This window comes from Mobula birostris, chromosome 8 (assembly GCF_030028105.1).
Source record: "Mobula birostris isolate sMobBir1 chromosome 8, sMobBir1.hap1, whole genome shotgun sequence".
Taxonomy (NCBI): Eukaryota; Metazoa; Chordata; class Chondrichthyes; order Myliobatiformes; family Myliobatidae; genus Mobula; species Mobula birostris.
Window position 1 is genome coordinate 159478891 of NC_092377.1, and position 23496 is coordinate 159502386.

Sequence of the window (23496 nt, forward strand, 5' to 3'; positions counted from 1 at the left end):
GACATCTTCGAGGAACGGTGCTTCAGAAAGATGGCGTCAATCATTAAGGGCCGACATCACCCAGGACATGCCCCCTTCTCATGGCTACCATCAGGAAGGAGATACAGGAGCCTGAAGGCACACACTCAACGATTCAGGAACAGCTTCTTCCCCTCTGCCATCTGATTTCTAAATTGACTATGAACACAATCTCACTACTTTTTTTTAATTTTTGTTTTTCCACTTCTATTTAATGTACATATATATTTACTGTAATTCAGTTTTTTCCCTATATTTATCATGTATTGCATTGTACTGCCGCCACAAAGTTAATAACTTTCATGATACATGCTATTGATATTAATTCTGATTCGGAAGTAGAGAACTGGGTTTGAAGGCTGTAGTTGTAAATACTAGAGCACAAAATCCCAGTAGACCCCACAACGGTGAGAGACTGCTGCAGTTCCGTAGGTAGCATCCTTAGTGCAAGGGTTTAACGAGGAGTACAGTTGGACTGTGGTTAATACTCTCCAGATGCTTGGAGTAAAGTTCATACCATGTGTTCTCACCAAGGCCGATGAGGAACTTAAATTCAGTTAATAAAAGCTCAATTTTTTGCAGTTGAGAGATATAGTGGGGACAAGCTCCCACTACCTGTTAAGTGCTCCCAATGGCGCACACCTCACATAGCCTCTGACAACCAGGTCCAGCTCCTGGACTTCATGTGTGGCTTAGCTACTAAGCCCGGCGGAACTGCTTCTACTGACAGAAGGGGCAAGGGCGGGTTACTGGGACCTTAAAACCAGTCACTTCAGGCAGATGGGGCTCGCCAGCCACTGTTGGCAGCTCCTCTAAGAGAAGGAAAGTTCTGATCTCAAACCTCCGCTGCCTTGCTGCTATACCCCCTCATGGGGAAGGCTTCGGGAATAAACCCTGAGGGAAAAATCTGGAGCCCTTGAGTTCAATGTGACTCTGCAGGTGCCAAACTTTATCGGTCTCTGCCGTTCCTTTGGGCTCGACAGCTGCGTGGAGAGGTGGAGCTTGCTACACGGGTGACAGCCTGCTCCCCGTATTGTGCTGAGGCTTGCGTATCTGGTCAGCCACAGCACAACATCTCTGATCGACCCCGACCACCAGAGGCCTCATCCCAGTCTTAAAAATGTGGGCAGTATGGTTGGCATAATGCTATTCCAGTGCAGGCGACCCAGGCTCAATTCCTGTTGCTGTCCGTAAAGAGTTTAAATGTCCTTGACGTGACCGTGTGTGTTTGCTCCAGGTGCTCTGGGTTTCCCCCACATCCCAAAGACCTGGGTTAATTGGTCACACGGCTGTACTTTGGCAGTACAGACTCAGTGGGGCTGAGGGAGCCTGCTACCGTGCTACATCTCCAAATAAAAATAGAATAAACTGAGGTTGTGAGGCTGCAAAACCATCTAGTATCTATTCCAATTTCCCAATACTTAATTCTTACTTGGGTCCTTAGTTCCCAGTGGAGCCTAGGCCATCACCGACCTCCCGTCTCCATCGTTCAAAGTCGATGGTCTGGTTGGAGTTCATCAATGTTTCTGTAATCGATTGCATCCACTGAACACGGGATCGTCCTGTCCAGCTTCACCAAAGCCCAGTTGGCCGGCCTTACCCGTTTCCACCTCTCACAACGGGGACGTAGGGTTGGACTTTGGAAGGCAATTTCTCAGTACTTGGTCTGCAATCGGCCATGTGATTCAAGTGCTTGTTCAGATACTGCTTCAGTGTGAGAGTTTCTGCCACCACCCTCTTGTGCAGTGCCTGCCACGACTCAGTCACACTCTGGGTGAAAAAGAAAAGTAACTCGTAGATACAGATTTACTTCCTAATGTTAATAGTCAGTGTGATAGATGTAAAACTGAGACAGCTACATTGACACGTATGTCTTGATCTGTATTGAAACAGTTTTGGAAATCTATTTTTTCTACAATTTCTAAAGCTTTAAAAATTAATTTACAACCTAATAAATTGACAGTTTTGTTTGGTATAATTCCTCAATATATTCATGGTATTTCTATATCAGACCAACATGTAATTGCATTTGTTACATTATTAGCTAGAAGGACTATTTTATTAAAATGGAAAGATGCTTCTGCCCCCACTTTGATACAATGGTCCTCTCAGGTGATGCTATGTCTTAGTTTGGAAAAAATCAGAAGTCGAACTTTTGATCCTCGATTTGACTTTGAGAAAAGGTGGGGTTCTTTGCCCACTACTATCATTTGATTTGAGTTAATTAAGATGGTCCCCTTCTGATTCTTGGGTAAATGGATTTGGCTGGCGGATTGATGTCTTTCTTTTATGGAAGCTTGTATGGCGCATAGCTCCAGGTTTATGCTCCAAATGGGTTGTTTTTTTTTTTCTCTTTTTTTTTGTTAGCAGGGGTTCTTTTTTCCAAAAAAAATAGCTTTAACATTTTGTTTTTTTTTATTATTATTGATATATTGTTTAGCTTGGTTAATAGTTTGAGCCTTATTATACATATTGATATATTGACTTGATTATTTTAATTTTTTGTTGTAGATTTAATATAATAATTAATAAAACTGTTTAAAAATGGAATGAAAGTGATGCAGATTTACACACACAAAATGCCAGAGGAACTCAGCAGGTCAGGCAGCATCAATGGAGAGGAAGAAACATTCGACGTTTTGGGCTGAAACCCTTCATCAGGTCTGGAAAGGAAGGGGGAAGGAGCCGGAATAAGAAGGTGGAAGGAGTAGCAGATAGAAGGTGATAGGTGGAGCCGGGCGGGGCAGAAGGTAGGTGGGTGGGGAAGTGGGGTGAAGTGAGAAACTGGGAGATGATAGTTGGAAGAGATAGAAGGCTGAAGAAGAAGGATTTTGATAGGCGAGGAGAATCGACCATGGGAAAAGGGAAGGAGGATGGTCACCATGGGGAGGTGATGGGCAGGTTAGGAGAAGCATCTCATTAGCCAGAGCAAGAAAAGGCTAATATAAGGGGGCATAGTTTTAAGGTGATAGGAGGAAAGTATAAGGGGGATGTCAGAGATGAGTTTTGTACATAGAGATTGGTGTGTGCATGAAATCCCCTACCAGGGTAGTGGTAGTGACAGACACATTTTGGGACGTCTAAGAGATTTTTAGATAGGCAGATGGATGACAGAAAAACAAAGGGTTATGTAGAATAGAAAGGTTAGATTAATCTAAGAGTGTACCTAATGCCCTCCTTTCTCCCTTAATTTCTACATACTCTGTGTTCCTGAAGAGCCTCCCCAATATTCAGTGGGCTAGATCCGTCATCTTTCAAGTTTCACCAGAAGGGCTGCTTATCTACAGTTGTTGGATTTGACATTAGGTTTTAACGGCTTGACTGTAGTCTCCCATCACTGCAGGGGTTGTACATGCCCAGGACAAAAAAGCAGGCAGGCTAAATCATTGAGGACACTCTACCCACCCAGCAAATCGTAAATGCGAGAGATTCTGGATATTCAGAGTAACACACACAAAGTGTTGCAGGAACTCAGTAGGTCAGGCAGCATCTATGGAGAGGAATAGTCTTCATGAAGGTTCATGGCCCAAAACGTTGGCTCTTTATTCCTCTCCACAGATGTTCCCTGACCTGCTGAGTCTCTCCGGTATTTTGTGTGTGTTACCCACCCGGCAAGCTGTCTTCTTCAAATCTCCCTTCTGGAAAGTGGTATAGGGTAATTAAAACAAAAAAAACTTCATGGCATCTTCAAAGTGTCTTCCCTCAGGCAGTTCATCTGATCAACCATTCTAGTTAGCCATCCCAACTCTCTCTATCTATTAGCCTTGCCAATGTGCTGCACTGCAAACACCTTAATCCACTTTTTATAACGCTATTTACATTGTAAATACATGCTGGGATTTATGTATTTATACACATTTTATTCCATATCCATCCTTTAATGTCTAAATTTATTTGTTAAATGATTATGTATTCTTATAATTGTTGAATTTTTTTTTATTGCATGTTGTGCCAACACACCACAGCAAATTCCTAATACACGTAAATGTATCTGACAAATAAAGTTAATCCATGATCCTTGGAAGACATGAATGATTGTGGATACCACACACAAAGTGCTGGAGGAACTCAGCAGGTCAGGGTACCTCTATGGAGAGGAATATACAGTCGACATTTCGGGCTGAGGTCCTTCATTGGACCAAAATACCAACAGTTTGTTCCTCTCCATAGATAATGCCTGACCTGCTGAGTTCCTCCAGCATTTTGTGTAAACTGCACTGGACTGATAGACCACTTGGCTTCCCCTATCAACTTCTAGCTTGTATTCCTTCCCCCTTCTTTTCCAGTCCTGATGAAAGGTCTGGGACAAAACGTTGTCTGTTTATTCCTCTCCATAGGTGCTTCTGACCGTCTGAGTTCCTCCAACGTCTTGTATATGTTCAGTGGGCTGACTCTGAACCGCCGTTCAGCTCTTTATGACACCCCGGGCAGCTACTTACGTGACTATGTTCCGCTTTTTCCTTTCTCGTTATTTTGAATGTGTGTGTATGTTTTTGCACCTTGGCTCCAGGGGAACGCTGTCTTATTCGGCTGTATCTATGCATGGTTCGAATGACAATTAAACTTGATTTGATTGGATTTTCCTCTTAATTTCCGGCATCTGCAGAAATCTTGTTTTAATGCTGGTGGTTTGTTATCTCCCCAGGAAACGGCTGGGCAGAAGAGCGTCGGCAACCTGCTTCAGATGCTGTATCAGGATCCCCAGCGATGGTCCTACACCTTCCAGTCACATTCCTGCATGAGCCGCATCAAGACCCATCTGACACCATTGTCGCCCAGGCTCCTGAGGGCAACGGAGCCCGTGCAGATATTTGAGCGATCCGTCTACAGTGACAGGTAACCACGCGCCATAGAAGTAACTGACTCTGGTATCCGTCAGCACAAGAGATTCTGCAGAGGAACACATGCAGTATGCTGGGGGGTCAGGCGGCATCCATGGAGAAGAATAAGTAGCCAACGTTTTGGGCCAAGGTCCTTCAGGACACATCACAGTGAAGGGTGAAACTTAGATTGTAACCAATTTTGTTCCTGACGTTCTCACTGCGTGGTGGGATATAAATACATCTCTACCAAAGGAGGTGTATGGTGCTCCTTCCCTCCACTGGCCTGCAGGTCTCCCTTGGGCAAGGTGTAGCACCTGCTTAGCCCCCCAGTGAGGGTCACGTGAAGCCATGGGAGCAGGTGGTGGATGGTCGTATGAGCAGCTGGTGCATATCACAATTCCTGTTTATGCGACCACTGACGCCAGGCAGACAATCTCTGAAGAGTATTGATCATGGCTGGGGTCGCCTACCTTGTAGAGACACTGCCCAGAAGAAGGCAATAGCAAACCACTTCTGTAGAGGAATTGGCCAAGAACAATCATGGTCACAAGACGATCATCGCCCACATCATACAATACGCCACATAACGCTGGTGAAGTTCCACACTCGTGTAAGGAAGTACGACTCTGCAGCACCAGTCGCTTAACAGTTCAGAGTTTAAATTGAGTTTATTGCCATCTGCACTTGTGCATGTGTGCGCGGGCGACATGGAAAGCTTACTTGCAGCAACATAACAGGCACATGGCAACAGATAAGCAGCGTTCGCAAGTCCGAAACGCTGACCGCTTATTCCTCTCCATAGATGCTACCTGGCCTGCTGAGTTCCTCCAGCATATTGTCCGTGCTGATTTCAAGGAAGTAGCTGTTCCTGAACCTTCAGGTTCCTGAGTATCTGCCTGATGGTTACCGCAAGAACATTCAGATTCAGACTCATGATGTACATTGAAACATACAGTGAAATGTGTCGCTTGCGTTAACAGCTAACACAGCTGAGGATGTGCTGGGGGCAGCCTGCAAGTGTTGCCACACGTTTCGGCACCAACGGTGTTCAGCACAAATGTATGATTAGGCGGTGATATCCCACTGTGGTACAAGGTTTCTGTTTTTCTTTGTACCCTCTCACCGCCACTTCTATTGTATCGATCAGCAGCCTTAATTATTGCTCATGATCACAGAGTGACATGGTGGCATGGCCTAAATGGTAGGGATTTTTGATGATAGATGTTGCCTTCCCTGAACAGGAGTCTTAACCCGGTGGAAGGGAAACAGGAATACAAGGGACTGTAGATATCCACAATGGTCATCCTGATCTCCTGGTTGGAAGTCCCTTTTCCACACCAGTCTGTCCATCCTTGCCCTTTTCCAGTGCTAGGGTGGGGTCAGAAGTGGAACAAGCTCCTATAATCCAGCTGGGTGGTCTACAACGCAGGAGTATGAAAGATGAATTTTCCAATTTTGGGTAATCTCTCCCTCTGTGTTCCTTTCTTTCCTGATACATCCATGTTCTCTCATACCCCCTCCCCTTCTGTCCAGCCTCTCCCGCCACCCCACCTGATTCCCAGTTTCTTGGGGTCTCTTCCTTCTCACCTTCCCCCACCACTGGTTCCAAATGTCCATCATAAACTCATTCATTTTATTCCACCTACCATCTAACCTACTCGGCAGATTTCTGAATCTGCAGCCCTCTGTTGCCCCCGTTTATGTCCCCTCCGTTGCCCCCAGTTATCCCTCCCCAACCTTTGACTGTGGAAGGTGCAGAAGAGATTCACAAGAATTATCCCGGGAGTGAAAGGGTTAACATGAGGAGCGTTTGCTGCCTCTGGGCCTGTACTCACCGGAATTTAGACGAATGACACAGTGGAGCCTATCAAATTTTGAAAGGTCTAGATAGAGTGGACTGGGAGAAGATGTTTCCTATAATGGGGGAGTCTAGGACCAGAGGGCACAACTTCAGAATACAAGGACATCCCTTTAGAACAGAGATGAAGAGGAATTTCTTTAGCCAGAGAGTTTGAATCTGAGGAAATCATTGCCACAGGTGCCTGTGGAGGCCAAGTCACTGGGTATATTTTGGTGATTGATAGATTCTCGATTAGTAAGGGTGTCAAAGCTTACAGGGAGAAAGCAGGAGAATGGGGTTGAGATGGATAATGAATCAGCCACGATGGAATGGCGGAGCAGACTCGATGAGCCAAATGTCCTAATTCTGCACCTGTGTCTTTTGGTCCAGTCTCCTATTCAACTGGCTCCATCTGCCCATCGTCCCCCTCCTCACCTGGATCCCCCCTTATCTCACCTCCTTACCCTGGCTATCTCCCCTCCGCACTCATAGTCCCAACGCAGGGTCTTGACCTGAAATATCATCCATCCCTTTGTCACGATAGATCATCTCCCTGACCGCTGAGTTCCTCCAACAGTTTGTTTTTATTGCTCTGATGGAGAGAAAAGAGATTTAATCAAGAAACCATTCTGTCCACAGCTCAATGTATTCTCTGGTTTGTCTTCACTTGTGTACTGAATGAGATCCAATGTCAGGTTCATTGTCAGTTCAGGTCATCTTCTTATAGGAAGCTTTAGGGAATGTGCAGAGGGATTTACCCGAATGCTGTCTGGATTTGAGAGCATGTTTTATGAGGGTAGGTTGAGTGAACTAGAGCTTCTCAACTTGAAGTGAAGGAGGATGAGAGGTAAACACAAGGAATTCTGCAGATGCTGGAAATTCAAGCAACACACATCAAAGTTGCTGGTGAACGCAGCAGGCCAGGCAGCATCTCTAGGAAGAGGTACAGTCGACGTTTCGGGCCGAGTCCTGACGAAGGGTCTCGGCCCGAAACGTCGACTGTACCTGCTCCTAGGGATGAGGATGAGAGGTGACTTGATTGAGCTGTCGAATATGCCAGGACTCTTTCAATTTTGGGTTTTACATTCTGCGTCCTTCGCTTGGTTTTGGCGTTGCACGATTTGTTTGTTGCGCACTAGGGGGTGGTTGATGTTTTTCTTCAAAAGTGTCCATGGTTTTCTTTGTTTCGTTGCTTTCTGTGGGGAAGACAAATTTCAGGGTTGTATACTGCATGCATACTTTGATAATAAATGTACTTCCAATCTTTGAGAAGATGATTAGAGGCATAGATCGTGTGTGTAGCCAGAGACTTTTTCTCCAGGGAGATAGGACTAAAACGAAGGGGCATAATTTAAAGGTGATTGGAGGAAAGTTTCGGGGGATGTCAGAGGTAAGCTTTCTACACAGAGAGTGGTGGGTGCGTGGAATGCCCTGACAGTGGTGATGGCAGAGGCAGATACATTTGGGGCACTTAAGAAGCTCTAATTAGATAGGCACACAGATCATAGAGAATCAGAGGGAAGGGTTATATCAATCTTACAGTAGGTTAAGAAGTTGGCATAACATTGTGTGCCGAAGGACCTTTATTGTACTGTTCATAGACACAGGGTATGAATGCCATGAATACTGCTTTTTGTGCGAGCAGCACAGCACATGATACATATTAACATAATTTATACATAAATTATAATTTATACATAATTTATACCTGTTAAATTAACATAAATTATACATAACACAACAAAATAAAAAATGATATTAATGTAAGGAGAGAGAGAAAAAGATATATTGTCCACAGAGGGTGAGGGTTTTCAGGTCAGTCCAATAACCCGATGGCTGTGGGGATGAATTGTGGCTGACTTGTTTAACCCCACTGTTCCCCCAGCTGAAGTGAGCTCTCACAGTTAGGTGACTGAATCTGAACCCTTGTGACTCAAGATGGCGCCAAGCTGTCGTCTTTATTGGGGTTGCAGCTCAGGCAGATTTTTTTCAGACATTCTTTAGGTTCGTAGGTGTGGTTTTTGGGGCAGAGAGGGGAGTTATGGGTCGGGTTGGGATTTAGGGACAGGGATGTCAGGGAAATTAGAGGACAGACCAGAGTCTAAACTCTGTTTCACGTTCAAAGGCCGGTAGCAAGGACACGGTTGGGGCCAGCAGACTGGTGAAGATGTTTGGGGTCCCATCATCGACAAGACTAGAGTTTGAGATCTCGTTTTTGGGGGTTTTATCATCGGTAGGGTGGAGGTGAGAGGAGGTGTAAGGCACTCCTTCCCTCTACTAGACTTCAGGTCACCTTTAGGCAATGTGTAGCACCTGCTTAGCACCCACCCCCTGCCCAATCAGGGTCACGTGAAGCCATGGGGGGATGGTCGTCTGAGCAGCTGATACATACCATGCCCTGGTTATGTGACCACTGACGCCAGGCTGAAGAGTACTGAAAATGGCTGGGGCCACCGTTCAGGTAAAGACACTGCCCAGAAGAAGGCAATAGCAAATTACTTCTGTAGAAAAAGTTGCCAAGAACAATCGTGGTCTTGGAAAGACCATGATCACCCACGTCATACTACATGGCACATAATGAACTAACGCCATTGATGAGACTGGCATTCAAGGCCTAGAATTTGGGCCCTCATTCATTATTATCTGTGAGTACTGGGTTTACACTGAAGATCAAAGCTTGAAGGTCGATTGGAAGTCCAGATCAAACCCCGAAGGTTGATGGGAGTTCCAGATCAAAGCCCGAAGGTTGATCGAAGATCAAGATTGAAGCCAAAGGTCAATAAGAGGCCCCTGATGCCCGATAGCTGGAGTCTGCAAATCTCTGTGAGTCTGCTGGGGTAATCCAGCCCAGTATCTATGAATCCACTGGAGGCTGGAACCCAAAGGAGACCTAACCTGGGATTAGAGGGCTGTGTATGTGCATGAGTAGAGGGAGGCAGGAAGATACGGGGCTTGTTTCACTGTGGTTGTTTTGTTGCTTGGTACGTCCTGTTTCCTTGTGTTCTGCGTTGTGTCGATTCAGCCAGGCGGGGCTCGCCAGCCTCGGACGGCAGCCTGCCAGCAGAAGGACTCTGATTTTAGACCTCTGTTAAAACTTGCAGCCATACCCACCCATGGGAAAGGCTTCGGGAGTAAGCCACGTGGAAGAAATCCAGAGCCAGGGTCCCTTGGCGGTTTGATGTTGTTTTTTATAGCTTCACTCTGGCTACCTCTGCAATGACACCGGTGCCAAGCTGTATCGGCACTTGCCCTTCCCTTGGACTACATCAGTGACGTGGAGGGGGGGAACCCACTGCATGGGCAACAGCCGGTTCTTCAAATCTTCCCGCCCAGGCTTGCGGCCTGGAGAGGACACAGTCCACCAGAGGCACAAACCCATGATCCCCTGAGATCGACGGCTGCCTACTGCATGTTGTGCTGAGCATTGTGGCCATGCTGTATTGGTGCCCGAGTACACACACGTACTTATCTCAGGTGCGGGCACATTATTGGCTGTGTTGACTGTTATTACAAATGACACATTTCACTGTTTCTTTCTTTCTTTATTTTTTTTGGTGTGTGCCTGTGTGCGTGCGAGTCTGTGCACGTGCGTGCGTACACGTCTGCGTGTCCCCGTGACGACGTCTTTTTCATGGCCTTCACAAGGCGTGGAGCGAGTGAGAGACTGTGTGGCACACCACTCCTCACACAGACATTTTCGCAGTATTTTCCCTTTATTTTACGAGGTCGAGTTGCGATCTCAACACTCAACCCGGCACGGATGGAAAGTGTACTCGGGAGCGGAATGGACTGGTTTCGAACCCGGGAACCTCCGCTCCCAGGTCCGGCGCCGATGTCGTTGCGCCACCAGCCAGCCCTCACTGCATTGAACTTTGACAAAATCTTCACTGCTGCAACCTACTCTCCAGCCAGTTTTTTTTTTAAATCACTAGCCTGCTGTTATAAAGGTGGTTGCATCTTTAGCAGAATTTAATCACAAATTTGCAGAAGCTCCTTGAAAGAACCTGAAATACCTGTTGTTCCACTACAGAGGGCGCCGCACATCGGCATGGCAACTGCTCCACCCGGGACTGCAAGAAATGGCAGAGAGTTGTGAACGCAGCCCAATCCGTCACAAAATCCAGCCTCCCCTCCGTGGACTCTGTCTACACTTCCCACCGGCTCAGCAAAGCCCTTACATCAGAGAACGTGGTTGAAGCCATTCGGCCCACAACTTTCTACCAACCTTTTAATCTAACTCCTCCTTTCTCCATAGCCTCCATTTTTCTTTTGTCCATGTGTCTATGTACTCGTCCCTAATATATCTGCTTCCACACCACCTTTGGCAACACGTTCTACACAGCTAATGCTCTCTGTGTGAAAATAAAAACTATCTCTTACATTCCCCCCTATACTTTGCTCCAGTCATCTTAGAACTATGCCCTCACATATTCGCCATTTCCGCCTTGGGGAAAAGTCTCTGGCTGTCCACCCTAAATATGCCTCTTATAATCTTCTACACCTCTGTAAAATCACCTCTTATCCTCCCTCACTCCAAAGAGAAAAACCCTAACTCACTCACCCTATCCTCATAAGACATGCCCTCTAATCCAGGTAGCTTCCTGGTAAATCTCCTCTGCACCTTCTCTAAAGCTTCCACATCCTTCCTATAATAAAATTTCTAAACAAGCACCACCAGGCTCAAAGGTAGATTTTACTTACTTAATTATTCATTATTATTTGGGCTTTTTTCATATTTGTACAGTTCGTCTTTTTTTGCACATTGGTTGCTTGTTGGTCTTTGTGTGTTGTTTTTTTCATTGATTCCATTGTGTTTCCTTGTTCTACTGTGAATGCCTGCAAGAAAATGAATCTCAGTGTAGTATTTAGTGACGTATACATACTTTGATAATATATCTACTTTAAACTTTGAATTTACCCTGCTGTTGTTAAACTCTTGATTAAGATGAACTCCTGATTGCTGAGTCTACCTCACCGTGGCCCTTGTGCTGTACTTGCCTGCCTGCACTGCACACTCTCTGTAACTAACACCATATTTTGCATTCTATTTTTGTGCTACACACAAGACTCACTAACGAGAGAAAATCTGCAGATGCTGGAAATCGAAGCAACACACACACACACACACACACACAAAATGCTGGAGGAACTCAGCAGGCCAGGCAGCGTCTATGGAAAAGAGTAAACAGCCGACCAGTCCTGAAGAAGGGTCTCGGCAGAAACGTTGACTGTTCACTCTTTTCCTTTGAAGCTGCCTGGCCTGCCGAGTCCCTCCAGCATTTTGCTGCTTATAAGTCTGTTCCACCATTCCACTTTAGCTGATACCCACTGACTTAGCATCCAAGTATTCATGATTAGATTGATCTGGATGGCATGCAAGCAAAAGTTTTTCACGGTATCTGGGTACATGTGACAATAATAAACCAGTAACCTTTGGGCAAAACTCTCAATATTTGACCCTTTTTTACAGATATGTATTTGCTTCCAGTCTTTATGAACTGGGTTGCTTAAATGCAACGGAATGGGCTATCTATCAGGACTGGCATACTTTTCTCCTCAATCAGTTTGGTGTTCGAATTGCTCTGGAAGGAATCATCTATCTTCGGGCATCCCCTGAGGTAAGTGGCTCCGGTTTACCTGAGGGCACTAGAGCCTTTGGATCATTGGTGGTGTGTTGGTGTGGTAAGATCCCCGTCTGAAAGGTTTGCAATTTCCGCTGCTTATGTCCCTGCAGAAATGTTTAGAAAGGCTTCAGCAAAGGGGGAGAGCTGAAGAGAAGAACGTCCAGCTGGATTACCTGGAGAAGCTCCATTCTCAGCACGAGAACTGGCTGGTGAACAAGTCCACTGAGTGAGTGAAATAGCTCAGAATTCTGCTGACCTTGGAGTGCACATTTAAGGCAAATTGTGAATTCTGGCAAATGGAGATCAAAGAAATTGAACATAAGGTTATAAGAACATTAAAAAAATAGAAACAGGAGTAGGCCATGGGCCAACTGGCCCTTGAACCTGCTCAGTAAGATCATAGCTGATCTGGCCGTGGACCTACCTGCCTTTTCCTCATAATTCCCCTGCAGTGCAAAAATCTATCTAACTGAGTCATAAATGTACTTAATGAGGTACTGTAGTGTCTGCTGGTTCCCTGTGCAGAGAAATCCAAAGATCCACAACTCTCTGGGAAAAGTAGTTTTTCCCCATCTCTGTCCTAAATCTACTCCCCTGAATCTTGAGACTATGCCCCCTAGTTGTCATCTCACCTACTAGTAGAAACAAATTTCCTGCCACTCTTGTATCTATCCCTTACGTAATTTCTGCAAGACCCTCTCACATCCAGCAAGTACAGTCCCAAATGACTCAATTTCTCCTCGTAGGCTAACCACCCCCCGTATCTCCCCCCATCCCGCACCAGGTGAATCTCCTCTGCACCACCTCCAAAGGTGATGACAATCTTAATACCTGGCTAGGTCGAGGGTTGAGTTGTTCTCTGATCTAGGCAATTTACTTGTAAACGTTCCGTCACCATACAAGGAGACGTCGTTAGTGCATTGTTGATTGTAGATTGTTCTCGGCAAGTAAATTGCCAAGATCAGAGAACAACTCAGTCCAACCATCAACTACCTGAGCTACACATTTTCCGAATTATTTCCAATCTTAATACCTGCTCTGTTGAAGGGTCTTTGACCTGAAGCATCAACTCATTTTCTTTCTCCACAGATGCTGCCCAGCCTGCTGAGTGTTCCACAACAGCTTCTGTTTTTATTGTGCATTACAGTGTCAGATGCTCTCTGCCTTTTTCCTTATTGTTTAATTAGTTCTAGTGAGTCTAGGACTGCAGCTTGTCACCTTTCCTTCGACTCATTGAATCTTCCAACATGGAAACAGGACCTTTGGCCCAACTGGTCTGTATTGACCAAGATGCCCATTCATGCTGGTCCCATTTGCCCACGTTTAGCCCATATCCCTCTAAGTCTGGGGTTCCAAGCCTTTTTTAAACCATTAACTGAGGGGTCTGTGGACCCCAGGTTGGGAACTCCTACTCTAAATCTCTCTTATCCACGTACTTGTCCAAATATATTTGATGTCCTTTCCAAATCCCAGTTCATAACAATGGAAGCTCACTGCTCTGGCTTCAGCATAGGCTGCTCTTCTTTCCAACAGAGCAGAAATCTTGAGCCTGTGGCTTGAGCTGGCTAAGTACTCGAAAGCTGCTGATGAAAGGGGATTGGCCTCCGTCGAGCCAGCAGTGAACAGAGAGGGCAGAATGCTGTTATGTGGAGCACACTTGATCAAGGTTGCCATGGTCACTATGCAGAGCCATTAGGCCCACGTTGATAGTGTCCCCACTGAGATCCAAGTTATCAGGTTAAAGCTGGCTAACTTGCAGGAGCTAGATCTTTAGTGAATCGGTGTGTTACACCACATTCTGAAAAGTTTGGGACTTCCGTTGGTTATTTTCACCCAGAAATGCTTGAAGGATTTAACAAATCAGTTGAATTTGGATCTTTAACAGATCAGTTGGATCTGGAGATGTTTTCATCCAGGGGTTCTTCAGAAGTTTTAAGACTGAGTTTTAAAACTTGCTGGTTATTGCTGTTTTATCAAGTACTCATAACAGAAAAACAAACTGTCTCCACTATCTCTGCCAAATCATTATTCCCAGTACTAAAATAGTTTCCTTAATCAATAATACAACCCCACTTGTTTCAATCTTCCTCTGCGAGACAGAACTTAATGATTATTGTCCTGTTTCAGTCCAACACAGTGATTGTTTTCCAGAAACTAGGAGTACTCCTCAACCTCCTTAACCACCTAATGTCTCATTCTTTGTATTTCTGAACTAAACATAGATCACAGATCAATAAATCACAGGAACAGGCCCTTTGCCCCACATTATCTGTGCCAAACATGAGGCCAAATCGAATTAAATCTCTTCTGCCTGCACATGATCCATATCTCCCCATTTCCAGCATACTCATGTGTCTAACAGCCTCGAAACAGAGATCAAAAAGTGCAGAATACATTTTTCATCAAAGTATGTGTACATTGTACAATTGTGAGGTTTGTCTCCTTTCAGGCAGCCACAGTACAAGAACCCATTAAAAAAAAAGACCGACAAATGCTCACATGTGCAGAGAGAGAGAAAAGAAAACAAATCACGCCAGCAGTAAAAGTGAGCAAATGGCGTTTAGAATGAAAGTGAGTCCTTAGACACAAAGTCTGGAGGAGCTGGAGCAGGCTCACGGCCTCAGTTCAGCACATAGTGAGGTAAACATCATGGATTAAATATCTTATTCACAGACATTAAACCAGAAATTACATATCTATGACTCTATATCTGACTCTAGGACAGGCGATGAACCATGTACTGATGTGTGGACTATTTAGGTAGTTTCTTGGTCGGCACAGATAGGATGGGCTGAAGGGCCTGTTTCTGAGGTGGTGTAGTGGCTAGCTTTTTCACGATGCTTTGCAGTACAGGCCACCCGAGTTCAATTCCCACTATTACCTGTAAGGAGTTTGTACGTTCTCCCCGTGACAGCGTGGGTTTCCTCAAGGTGCTCTGGTTTCCTCTGAGTTGGTTGGTAGGTAAATTGGTCATTGTAAATTGTCCTGTGTTTAGGCTAGGATTGAACTGGGGTGTTGCTGGGTGAAGTGGTCTCAAGGGCCAGAGGGTCTGTTCCACTTTGTACCTTAATATTTTTTTTAAATGAGATGCGTGAATGTTGGAAATACTCAGCAGGTCAGGCAGCATCTGTGAATAAAGAAGCAGAGTTAATGTTACGGGTCAGAGTATTTTCTGTGTTATTTCAGATGTCCAGCAACTGCATTTGTGTTTTACAAATCTCCCAGGTGGGGGTGATTGGATACAACTACCTCTAGGAGTTGATAAAATGACCAGCCATGAACGAAAGAATCCGTCCACGGCTACTCCACTCCTCCGTGCTCCTCGAGACCGCTCAGGGATCCCTGCCGGGTTTTCCAGATCACCGAGCGAGGGCATGGCCCCACCCACAGCCCGTCAGCCTTCCTGAGCTGGCGTGGCCACCACGGCTGACTGCTGTGTGGCAGGGCCTTGCCCTCCGGCACCTGTGCATCTTATGCGGGAGTTTCACCTGTGCAGTGCGCAAACATTACCTGATTGTATGCATGTTTATGCAGCAAAGGTAGAATTTCACCTGACCTCGTTTAGAAGCTATAATTAGTTCTGCACATTCACAAGAAAAGGAAGTGTCGTGGCCAACCCCCAGTGTACTAGACATAACTAGCATCAAACCCTCTACCTTTCCCTCAATATTGATTTTAGACCATAGCATGTAGGAGCCACATTAGGCCATTCAGCCCATCAAGTCTGCTCCACCATTCCACCATGCTGATTTATTTTTGCTCTCAACCCCATTCTCCTGCCTTCTCCCATAACCTTTGACACCGTGTTAATTAAGTACCTATCAACCTCTTTTTTTAAATATACCCAGTGACGACCTCCACAGCCATCTGTGGCAATGAATTCCACAGATTCATAGCCCTCTGGCTGAAGAAATTCCTCCTCATCTCTGTTCTAAAGGGATCTCCTTGTATCCCGAGGCTGTGTCCTTTGGACCTAGATTCTCCCGCTACTGGAAACATCCTCTGCACGTCCATTCTGCCTAGGCCTTTCAGCATTTAGTACACATTTTGTTCAATTCTAAACTTTTTTGTGAGGTCTACTATTTATGTCGCAAATTATTTAAGTGGAATTGGCTCCTACATTTCCAATATATTTTAATTCCTGACTCCAGTAGGTCTTTCTGGTTAGTTCATCCTGCCCTCCTGCATAGCGACCCAACTCATTTTGCATCCTGTGTCTCAGTCCCAAATGTCACCTATGTTGTCAAACATAAAATGCAATCTGAGAAGATGCAGCTCCCCACAGGAGAAGGAAGGCAAGGAGTATTGCCCCATCAGGTATCCATCTTGAGTTGGTCATGTGACCATAAGACATTGATTGGAGCCACATTAGGCCATTTGGCCCATCAAGTCTGTTCCGCCATTCCGTCATCGCAGATTTATTATCCTTCTCAACCCCATTCTCCTGCCTTCTCCCTGTAAGCATTGACGCCCCGACTAATCCAGAACCTATCAACACCCACTTTAAATATACCCAATGACTTGGCCTCCACAGCCATCTGTGGCAATGAACTCCACTGATTCACCACCCATTGGCTAAAGAAATTCTTCCTCATCTCTATTCTAAAGGGACATCCTTTTATTCTGAGGCTGTGCCCTCTGGTTTTGGTTCCCCCACCATAGGAAACATCTTCTCCATGTCCACTCTATCCACGGACCTCTTGCTTAATGGAATTGGTCCGTGGCGTAAAAACAGGTTGGGAACCCCTGAAATAGGCTTTTCAATATTTGGTAGGTTTCAATGAGATCCCCCCCCCCCCGCCCCTTATTCTAAACTGCAGTGGGTACAAGTCCAGAGCCATCGAACACTCCTTGTATGTTAACTCTTTCTTTCCCAGGATCATTCCTGTGATTGTCCTCTGGACCCTATCCAATGCCAGCCCATCCTTCCTTAGAAAGGCCTCCAAACTTCTCACCATATTCCAAGTGTGGTCTGACCCAGTGATTTAAAAAGCCTCGGCACTACATCCTTGCTTTTATATTCTAGTTCTTTCGAACTGTGTGCGTCTAGGAATGATCAGAAAACATGAAAGTGCAGAGTGGTTTTTGGAAGAAAAACGAGGATTTTATGTGGACACACTCACAAAATGCTGGAGGAACTCAGCAGCTCAGGCAGCATCTATGGAGTGAAATAAACAGTCTATGTTTTAGGCCAAGACCCCCAATAGGACTGGTGAAGGGTCTTGACTAGAAACACCAGCAGTTTGCTCCTTACCACAGGCGCTGCCTGACCTACTGAGCTCCCCCTGCATTTTGTGTGTGTTGCTCTGGATTTCCAGCTTCTGCGGAAACTCTTGGTTTTATTGGGATAGTGATTAAACTCAAGCTTCCCTTGTTTCCACCAGACTCCACTTTGATCATCTGAAGACCGTTCCAGTGTTGGTGTTGGATGTTAATGAGGAGTTTGAGAATGATAAAACACGACAAGAAGCGCTTCTCAAACAGGTGCTCTCTCCTTGTGCCTTTCCTCGCTTTTCCCTTCACTGCCATACAGCTCTGCAAACAACCTTGGAGCTCACTTTCAAAGACTCGACAACTCCTGTTCTCAGTATTATTTATTTATTTTTAAACCCCTTTTTTAATTATTTATGCTATCTTGTCTTCTTTTGCACTTTGGTTGCTTGTCATGAATTCTATTGGACTTCTTTACTTTGCAGGAAATTGAATCTCAATGTAGTATATGGTGATATATATACAGAACTGTGCAAAAGTCTTTGGCACATATATGTCTCAGGTGCCGAAGACTTTGGCACAGTTCTGAGTTTGTCCACATGGACTGGAGAGCTAATTTGTAAATCGGTGGGAGCAAAGGGCATTGGGAATGGCGAAGGTGGAGCACCGTGGGAGGGATGTGGGGCAGGTGGCAAGCGGGGGTGGCAGGCTTGGGGGGGGGGGGGGTGCGGGTGCAGACACACCCAGCATGGAGGCACCGGACAAGGTCATTTGATTCCAAACAGTTGGCTTATTCGTCATTACAGAATGTTTCTCTGGTGCCTCCCACTCCCCTCCCCTCCCCTTTCCCCTTTTCCCAACCACGATTCGCCTCTCCCTGCCCCCTCCAAAGGTACATTTAATGTCAGAGAAATGTATATAATGTACGTCCTGAAATGCCTTTTCTTCGCAACCATCCACGAAAACAGAAGAATGCCCCCAAAGAATGAATGACAGTTAAATGTTAGAACCCCGAAGTCCCCCCCCCCAGTTCCCCTCCCTCCCGCATGTAAGCGGCAGTGAGCAACAATCTGCCCTCCCCCCACAGGCAAAAAAAAAGCATCAGCACTGACACCAAGCACTCAAGCGTGGGCAAAGCAACAGCAAAAACACAGACTTGCTGTACTCCAAAGACTACTTGTTCACCCAGTATTCGACATACCACGGGCTTTCTCTCTCTCTCCCTAATAAGGGAGAAAGAGGCGTCTCCATTTCACAGCAAGAGGGGAGACATAACAAACAACTTGCTGGTTTACGATGTTAAAACTCCATTGCATCGCTTTTTCCAAGCTCTGTGCCCAATGGTCTCAGGTCTCTGGGCACACAGCCAGAGATCTTCCATCTCCCACGACACAACAATCTCCTGCCCAGACACTGACCTTCGATCCGCCCGTCTCCAGAGCCACGAGATCGTGATCCTCCAAAGGTGAGCTGAGTTCTTAGGCCGAGCCCTTGGCATGCCGAATAACGGCCAGTCGTGAAACCATTCCCGCAAAGAACCGTGGTCAGCATGTAACTCCAGGTCAAGGTCTTCAAAAGAAACCCTGAAAGGGAAAAATAAAGATATTAAAGATGGAAATAGAGCTGTTTCCGAAGACGCAAGCAAAGGAGTCGCCGTTAGGCGCCATTAACCCTGCTAAGCTCCTCCTCCTGTTGCCACCCTCGGTCCACGACAGAGACCCATATCAGAATCAGGTTGATAATTACTCACATATGCCATGAAATTTGTTTTATTTTTGCGGCAGCAGTACAATGCAATGCTTAAAGTACGACAGTACTGTGCAAAAGTCTCAGGCACCCTAGCTATATATGGACATATTTTGTCAATAACTTTTTATGGCTCTGAGGAATGCTGAGAGAGACCTAAGGCCATTGTTTCCTGAACGTGGCAGCACCAGTGATAAATAAAACATCTGACATGCTTTCCCTCCTAGGCTGGGGCATAGAACTATAAGGGTTAGGGTGTTATGTTGAAATACTGGTTAGGCAACACTTGGGGTATTCTGTGAGGTTCTGGAAGGATGTTATTACACTGGCTTGGGGGATTTTAGTTATGGTGGGGTTGGGTGTTGGGAGATTGGATAGGCAGGGCTTGTATTCCTTGAGGCAAGAAAGGCTAGGGGCTGACTTGATACACGCCTACCTGAAACACTGTCGTAGGAAGGCAGCATTCATCATTAGGGAACCCCACCGCCCAGGTCGTTGTTGCCATCAGGAAGAAAGTACAGTTAGGGCCATTTTGTTGAAGTGGAAGGATACATCAGCTCCCACTTTGTCACAATGGTTCTCTCAAGTGATGCTATGTCTTAGTTTGGAGAAAATTAGAAGTCGAACCTTTGAACCTTTATTTGACTTTGAGAGAAGATGGGGCTCATTTGCTCGTTATTATCATTTGAGTTAATTGATATAATTTTTCCACAATCTAATTGTAAATTTTTTTAGTATATTTTCTTTTCTTGCTGGCGGTTTGATGTTTATTTATAGAAGCTTTTTGTACGACGCATGGCTCCGGGGTTGTACACCTAATGGGGTCTTTTTTTTTTCTCACTTTTTCTGCTTAGTAGGTTTTTTTTGTTATCACAACATTTTTTTTTCAATCTTTAAGATAATGTTTTTTTTTGAGCTATTGTAAGTGTTGTTACTTCAATGTACTCATGTTATTTTTTCCTGTATATAACAATAAAAAGATTTGAAAAAGAAAGGAAGAAAGTACAGGAGCTTTAGGACACTCACTACCAGGTTCAGGAACCATTATTACCCCTCAGCCATCTGGCCCTTGTACCAAAGGGGATAACTTCACTCAACTTCATTTCCAGAGGAAGTAACAAATACAGGGTGAGGGTCCTCAATGACGGACACTGCCCTCTCGAGGCACAATCTTTTAAGATCTCCTCGAAGGTGAGGAGAACATCATTGAACCAAAGGGGTTAAGTTCACTCAACTTCACTTGCCCCATCACTGAAATGTTCCCACAATCACTGGACTCACTTTCATCTCATGTCCTCACTATTTATTGCGTATTTATTTATTATAGGTGTTCCTTTCTTTTTGTATTTGCACAGTTTATAGTTTTCTGACTCTGATTGAACGCCCCAGTTGGGCATTTATTGATTCACTTAAGGTCATTATTCTATAGATGTATTGAATATGCCTGCAAGAAAATGAATCTTGAGGTGATATATGGTGGCATATATGTACTTTGATGATGAATTTAATTTGAACTTTGATAGTGGTGTGTAAGATAATGGGAGACATAGATGGGGTGGGGTCATCAAAAATTTTTTCCCAGGGTGGAGGTGTATCAGAAACAAGAGGACATAGTTGAGAGGGAGGAATTTTAAAGGGAGTCAGTGGAGAAAATATTTTTTTTTAACACAGTGAGTGGTTCAGCTGGAATATACTGCCATGGGAGCTAGAGGAAATAGATACCATCACTCCGTTTAAGAATCAAAATCAGCAGAGATTCTGCAGATACTGGAAACCCAGAGCACCACACACACACACACACACACACACACACACACACACACACAATGCTGGAGGAACTCAGCAGGTCAGGCCGCAGCATCTATGGAGAGGAATAAACAGTCCCATAGATGCTGTATGACCCGCTGAGTTCCTCCAGCATTTTGTGTGTGTTGCTTCGGGTTTTCAGCATCTGAAGAATCTTCTGTGTTTATGATTCTTAAACGTAGAAACTGGATCTAAATCCAGGCAGGCACATAAGATAGACAAGGCATAGAAGGATTTGGATGTAATGTGGGTAGATGGGCAGAAGGAACTGTTTATCTGATATCAGCTCTGTGTTCCAACTCCTGAAATTACTGAGTGTATGATCCATACAGCCTCCAAGAAGACCGAAAGCTTATTGTCGTTTGGGAGCTTGCATGCCTCAATGACCAGGAGTCAGGCCTTTATGCTTTGGCTCTTGGTAGGGTCACCCATGCCAAACAGGTCAAAGGGTAGAGGCCAGACTGAGAGTGGTCCACTGGTCCTCCAGGTTCGGGGGTTCAGCTCAGGGCTAACAACTCCGACTCGTAAAACAAAGTTGTTATGGAAACAGCAATGAAGAATCCTTCTACATCTGAGTGGCCAAGGACAGATGGAGGACCTTCATTGCTGTCCTAAGCACCAGCAGGCTAAACGAGCAGTACGTATTGACACACAGTTCTCCACAGAATTCCCCCGTCCATAGCTGCAAAGTGTTACAGCAGGGACAGGGTAATGACTCATTACATTAATGTGACAGCTCTCCTGAACTGTCATAGTTCTAGCTGGTGTCGTATTGGTGTTATCTGCTCTGGTAGGTGAGTTTGTGAACTTAAACTATGTCCTTCGATGATGACGAAGTCATTTTTTCCTCCTCTTCCAGGTAAAGGACTTTGCGAATATACTAAAGCTGGCAAATTGAAACACGCTGTGCATTCTTTGCAGCAATGTCGCTCAGGCCAAGAAAAGATTTAGTTACCGTGTTGGTGCACAGCCGGGGAGAGGCACCTCTGTCTGGGAAAAGGCCGTGCAGGAGTAGATTCTTGCAAGTCACCAATAGCACCTTCTACGGAAACCGGACAGTAACAATTTCACAGTGGTTCACAAGATCACTGACAACCCTGTTACATTATTTGATACGTTTTGTTTCTGATTTTTTCATCTGTTGTTACATTTTGGCTGGCAGGGCAAGGGGTGAAGAAAATATTTAAACTGTGCATTTTCCCTTATCCAGCCCTTTCCATGACATACTTCGAACAGTTTGGTAGAGTTGCCATAGAAATCCATAAATGGATAAAACAAGAAGTAACTGGGGTTGATGTTTTCTAATATTTATAATACTTTCCTAATGGTCTGTACATCAATTTTGAGTTAACATCATTTAATAGTTCCTCTTAGCTCTTTATCCTTTTTTTCCCTCTCCAATTTACAGTGTTAAAGCAGTAAAGGCAATGAGGATCCGCTCCATTCAATGCAATTTGCATTCTCAAGATCTCGTTATATTTAATTTATAATTGCTCCCGGCAGGAACCTCAGTAATCCACAAGTGACCTTCATAACGTTCCTTTGTATCGTACCTCAGGACCTGCACCAGAGCCTGTCTAGTGTCCCCTCCCCATTCTACCTTGTATCCTTAAGCCCTGCACACACGCAGAGCTCAATCTCCAGCATGGACTTTAACCGATACCAGCAGACGTGTAATGTATCAGTATTGTCCTTATCAAGACCCCTTCGTAGTAGCCCTTAACGTTCTGTTTTGTTGTAGTGATGTGCATTCCATTCCTCTTTAAAGAAGAATGTGTATCATACAGTCTTTTCTTAGCGATTGGTTGCATGTTGTGCTGTGTAGTGTTACAGATGGCTGTTTAGAATGTGCTTTGAGCACACAGGTCAGATTAGATAAACTGTAAGTAGACTAGAAAATACTACTGAATTAAGCAAAAGTATAGATCATCATGTCCTGCTTTGTAACTATCTCCAAGACGGACAATAAACTTTCTATGATTAACCCATTGTGCAGATTCACAATCCTGTCAATGACTGTAACTCACACAAAATGCTAGAGGAGCTCAGAAGGTCAGGCAGCATCTGTGAATGGGAATAAACACTCGATGTTTCGGACCGAGACCCTTCATTGGACCTCCATCCTGATGAAGGGTCTTGGCCTGAAATGTCAACTGTTTATTCCCAACCACAGACGCTGCCTGACCTGCTGTGTGTATTCTAGATTTACAGTATCTGCATTACCTCTTGTGCCTGTCATCGACTGGATGTGCAGAGGTCAAGTGCAATTGTACGGACGGAATACAAAGCAGAAAGATTACAATGGCACTATTTCAGTAAGGTCTTAGATCTGAATGACAACTTTGTTTCCTGCTCCAGAGATGCTGCTCGGCCCGCTGAACATTTTCGCCATTGTCTGTTTCACTCATGCAACAGATCACGAGGCATT

At 45.0% G+C, this 23496-nt stretch overlaps 1 protein-coding gene across 1 annotated transcript in view; it reads left to right on the forward strand.

Annotated features, from left to right (window-relative positions):
* The window catches only part of LOC140201866 (deoxycytidine kinase 2-like), a 29358-nt gene extending 6306 nt beyond the window's left edge, over nucleotides 1-23052 (forward strand). The window contains exons 3-7 of the mRNA XM_072266612.1: nucleotides 4664-4854; nucleotides 12152-12299; nucleotides 12416-12531; nucleotides 17690-17789; nucleotides 21928-23052. Coding sequence (XP_072122713.1) covers nucleotides 4664-4854; nucleotides 12152-12299; nucleotides 12416-12531; nucleotides 17690-17789; nucleotides 21928-21966 — 594 coding nt within the window. The 3' untranslated portion in view covers nucleotides 21967-23052. The remainder of the gene's footprint in view (nucleotides 1-4663; nucleotides 4855-12151; nucleotides 12300-12415; nucleotides 12532-17689; nucleotides 17790-21927) is intronic.
* The last annotated feature ends 444 nt before the right edge of the window (nucleotides 23053-23496 follow it).